The sequence below is a fragment of the Gavialis gangeticus genome, unplaced genomic scaffold (assembly GCF_001723915.1).
Source record: "Gavialis gangeticus isolate Ggan-Ray unplaced genomic scaffold, GavGan_comp1, whole genome shotgun sequence".
In the NCBI taxonomy this organism is placed as follows: domain Eukaryota; kingdom Metazoa; phylum Chordata; order Crocodylia; family Gavialidae; genus Gavialis; species Gavialis gangeticus.
The window spans coordinates 35,215,449-35,220,395 of NW_017728993.1; the positions used below are offsets into that span (position 1 = coordinate 35,215,449).

At 45.5% G+C, this 4,947-nt stretch overlaps 1 protein-coding gene across 2 annotated transcripts in view; it reads right to left on the reverse strand.

The window, feature by feature from the left end:
• MCOLN2 (mucolipin 2) overlaps positions 1–4,947 on the reverse strand; it is a 45,456-nt gene that overhangs the window by 39,868 nt on the left and 641 nt on the right. For both annotated transcript variants that reach the window (XM_019501536.1, XM_019501537.1), the window contains exon 2: positions 1,612–1,771. In XM_019501536.1, the coding sequence (XP_019357081.1) occupies positions 1,612–1,767 (156 nt within the window). In that variant the 5' untranslated portion in view covers positions 1,768–1,771. The remainder of the gene's footprint in view (positions 1–1,611; positions 1,772–4,947) is intronic.

A 4,947-nucleotide genomic window follows, 5' to 3' on the forward strand; every position in this document is an offset into this window, starting at 1 on the left:
TAACCCATTCCCAGTTCAGTCATCACCCTGATTTTGCCAGAGAGCTATTCACAGATCTAGACTGAATGTTCAGAGTTGTTGGCTACATTAATAGCACAGCATCTGCACTTGTTGGATTGGATGTCTGCCAACAATATCAAGACCCAAGATCAAGTCTATCAGAGCTGTGTGCACAATGGGAAGCATGGAGCATATAGTGGGGCAGCAGCAATGAAGTCAAACATTTCAGAACCACACCATGACATTAGTGCTTGCCTGCCCTAAAACAGGTGGCCAACCTGCAGTACACATGCTGCCAAATGGCACGGGCAGCCTGCAGCACATGGCACGGAGGGCAGGGGGCAGAAAGCAGAGCAGCAGAATGGTCAAGGAGCAGAAAGACTGGCAGAAAGTGTAGGCAATTAGTCAGGGAAAGGGACTGGAGTGGCAACTGGGGAGGGTACAGCACTAATTTGTGGCATGCCTGCCAAAAATGTTGCCCCCACTGATTTTGAACAACTCACCCTTCCCCTCAAAACACATGCATGCTTTGGCTGAGTACAGACAGAAAAAAAGCCTGAGTCTGAATCAATTCAATCTTTACAGGTTACTCTACACTGCATAGATTGAACTGAGAAGCAAGTGAATAGACATTTACTTTTGATTCTGGACATGCAGACACATGCCTGCAGTGGCTCAGGCTAGAAGCTGGGGTCGGGGGGGGGAGGGTTCTAAGGCAAGCTCTCCCTTTCCTTCAGCAGTGGCAGGAAGGCTGGAGGGAAGCTGGGAGAGAAGTCCTCCAGGCTTTTCCTCCCTCCCTGCTTGAGCTGGGCTCTGACAGGCCCGCTGAATATGTTTGGGGGTTGGGGGTAAGCCCCCACCCTGGCCTGCATGGTCCCCAACAAGGGTGTGCCTGGGGTTGGGGGGGGGCCAGGAGAGAGGGGAAGCAGCTCCTGCCAGGCTTTTCCCCGCTTGCCACTTGGGTGACGGCATGGCCAGACACCTGCCCTGGGCCAGCACACTGAGGCAGAGCAGGGGAGACTCATGACACTGGGAGAGGGGTGAGGGCATGGCCAGATGCTGGCCCTCCCTCCCCTTTGCCTCAGTGTGCCAGCCTGGGGCTAGTGTCTGGCCACACCCCCGCCTCCTCCGCTGGAGGGGTGAGTAGGGGAAAAGCCTGTGAGCGGCTGCTTTGCCCCTACCAAGCAGACCCAGCTGCGGTCCCAAGCAGGGTTTCCCACCCCCTTCTCAGCCAGCCAGAACAGTGACAGTGCTCCAGCTAGGGAGCAGAGGCACAGAGCTAACCGTGCTCCACTGGAACAGATGGCACAGCCCAGGGCTGCAAAGCATCCTGGGATGCTGAGGGACTTTGAGTTAATTTGAACCAGGAAGGTATCTGGGACAGGAATTCCATAAACCAGTTTGACCTAAATCAGTTAAGTCCCACAGTGCCCACCTACCCTTCTTGGGAGTTTCCATTCCTTTCTTCTAACGGGAGATTTTTCAGAAAAAAAACCCATATATTACTAAAGACTGACCAAGGAGTGTAATACTTTGGGACCATTGATTTGTTGCTCCTCCTGCATCTTTCAGATTTTGTAACAGTGTATTTAAGAAAGAAAGAAATATTACCTGTGTAGTAACCATAACTATCTTCAGAATCTGCAAACCCAGTTTCCATGGTATTTGGCGTCTGGCTCTGTATTTTTCACATGGATTCATAAAATAAAACTTCAAGTCCTCCTTTAGAGCCTCCTCTCTGAAATCTGAATCTGGTCGAGCCATCATATTTCTGCCATAAATAAGATGTTAATTAGAAATTTATAGAAGGTCTTGGCAAGAGCTTTCCACACATTACAGACTCATCTCACAGATTTCTGTTTGGCTTGCAAGTCTGTGCAAACAGAAATGAAGTTTCTACAGTGAAGTGGAACAAAAATTCTATTAGCACCATGCAACTTATGATAACCACCCCCTCCACCCTACCCCCCCATACTTTCTTACCCCAGCATATCCTTTAAAGGTCAATTCCCTAAAATACCTCCAAGAAATAACAGGAGTTTTCATCTACTATGAAGACTGGTACATTTTCAAAAGGTAATGATAATAACGCACATATGATTTTTAAAGCGTTTAGCTTAAATAACCCTCACTTACCCTGCAGAAAATTACCTTCAGAGGCAGAAACACTTAGAACAGGCTTTGAAGAGCCTTAGCAAAGCAGCATGGAGAGATTTGCATTTTCATTGCTCATGATGAGCAAGAATATTTTTAGTTTCCAGGCCTGTCAAGGCATGGAACTTCCCCTTCCTAAAACATTACATTTAGTGTAGCACAACCACCACCAACCCACTCATGTTCTCAGCATGTAAAAAGGGGTCATGTCGTTTGTCAGATTTCAGTAGCATGATGAGTTCACACTTAGAACTTTACATCAAGCAAAGGTTTCTCCTCTTATTTCCTGACTTCCTGGTCTAGGTTTCAAGTACAGGAAAGTGCTTCCCTGCTTCAAAGTCTTAAAAATATAGACTGAATTTGTTAGTTTCTCTCTAGTTCAAGACCATTTTATTTGAAAGTGGCTACAAAACATGATTATTTAGTTTGGTCCTATCAGACTTTCATAAACAATTCATTATCTAGAATTTAATTCTGATGGCAGCTTCCCTACTTCGACTGAATGTTTAAAAAGCAGACAGTTTGCAAAACACACATCAATATCTAATTAATGTTCGTTCCTGTCCACCTGAAATTTGTATTCGTCTAAGGTTCTGCACTTTATGATCATCCATATTTTTACATGAAGTAACCAAAAGCTCACATAATTCACAGAACCAGCTCTTTCCTCAAAGAAATAAAATTTTAAAAAGACAGGAGCAGTACAGTACTAGCCCCTATTAAGCAACTGAAAACATTTTTAACCTGTGTGCTTCTAGGTTATCTTTATTACATAGCAATTACTTTTACAATTTAGTTAAAGTTAGCTTTAAATCAATAGAATTACAAAAAAGTAAACAAACAAAACAACAACTTGGAGGAAATCATAGCGAATTTTAACATTTCCCTAAATTTGATCAGAAAACAAGGCAAAACAGGCAAGTTTTAGCCATGTCCAAAATATTTTAAGAAATATCAACTTGGAATATCAACTGAAAATATTTATGCCTCAAAAATATACCTTTTAGAGTTACAAGCAACAGGGAAGGATCCAAAAAGGAATTAGAAAAAAACGTTTTATGGTAGAGTAAACAATGATGGGAACAGGTCAGCTAGAGACTGGCATGATTTGGTAGGTTCACTTGAATATGTAGATGTAAATATACAACCTTGCAAGTGACTGTGTTAATACAGTAATGCTGTGTGGATGCAATGTCTGTAGTTACAACAGCTCATCAAAGGCTAATCCATACATTCTGCAAAGCTCTAGTGTTGTTTCACAGTCACTATCATTCTCACTCAAATTAGGCCGTCCCTAATTAGGCCACTTTGAGCATACCATCTGAAACAAAACATGGCAGTCCAGATAAGCCCTGAAAAGGACTTGGTAACAGTAGATAACCAACTGAACATGAGCTCCTACTGCAGTGCTATTGCTATGCATGGCAAACATGATCGTTGACCGTACAAGCAACAGAATATCAAAGAGCACCAGGAAGAGGCATAGCATTAGCAAGACCTGGAAATCAAACAACAGAACATGACACAAGGAGGATGTTGGTGAACTCAGAAGGAGACAGAACAGAACTGAAGTCTGGAAAACATGTCTCATAGCAAGGTGTTTAGAGAGAAAACAATCAGTGTACAAATATCTACTTGCAGGAAAGATTTTTATTCGACATCTCTGATCTAGCAGGAAAAAAATACATTACAAGATTCTGCAGCTCAAAACCGAAGCCAGTAAATTGGATGGGAAGCAGCAACGTATTTTTAGAATAAACAGGAATCAGCTTTTACTGGCAAGGTTATTTAAGGTCACATTCTGCTGGTCAGATGAGATCAGGGTGCAGCATGGGTGCCACAAGTGGGATGGGCAGCTGCTGTGTGGGGTATGCAGCAGATCAGGGAGGTCACAGGCAGCAGTGCCAGAGGGAAGAGACGCCAGGGAGCAGGAAGCAGAGCAGCAAATCAGGGAGGTGAAGTGCATCAGTGTGGCACCTGTGGAGGGTTTGTAGCTAATTTGTGGCACACCTACAAAAAAGGATGGCCCCCATTCCACTATATATAATCACAGTGGTGCCTTTTGGCTTAAAAATAACTTGACTTCAGAAGAAGTAACTCCCTAACAGCCAGAGAATGGAGCCTAGCACCACCCCTGTACATTTTATATACAGGATGGAGTTAAGAACCAGAACAAAGAAAACTTGCCCAGTCACAAAGGTGTGAAAAATAAGATGCAAGCCTCCCATTTTCTAGTGCTGGGCCTCAGCTTGAGTTCTGGGATAAAGCAATTCCATCTTAAAAAGACCTGTACTTGAAGACTCTCACACATTCACTGAACGCTCATCTGGCAACATGGGTTTGTTCACATTACAAAATGTATGGGTGCAGATACAGGTGCAAAGAATGGGATCGCACCGCTGCAGTGCTCGGCACCCAGACGCCTGGTCCTTCTGGGGAGCTTCTCATCATGAGTTCTCAAAGCACTTGCCAAATGAGACAAGTGCAGCTACTCCCGTCTTCCAGGGAGGGAAACTGAGGCACAGAGCAGTGACATGACCGCGACTGGCTTGGCTAACGTAGACCAGCCCGTGTAAAGCCGGCTGTGATTGAATGCTGTGTCAACTCGACCAATGCTCCCAGATTCGATCTTAAGACTGTGGGAGAGACAAGCTGGGCAGAGCTGTTCCGAGCAGCCCTGAGCTCGCCCGGGGCTAGGTCTTGCGCAGCCCCGCGGAGGACGCGGCGGGGCCGGGCAGGGCTGCGCTGGCGCGCCGCGGTGCTCCCGGCCGCGCGGGGACGTGTCCGCACACA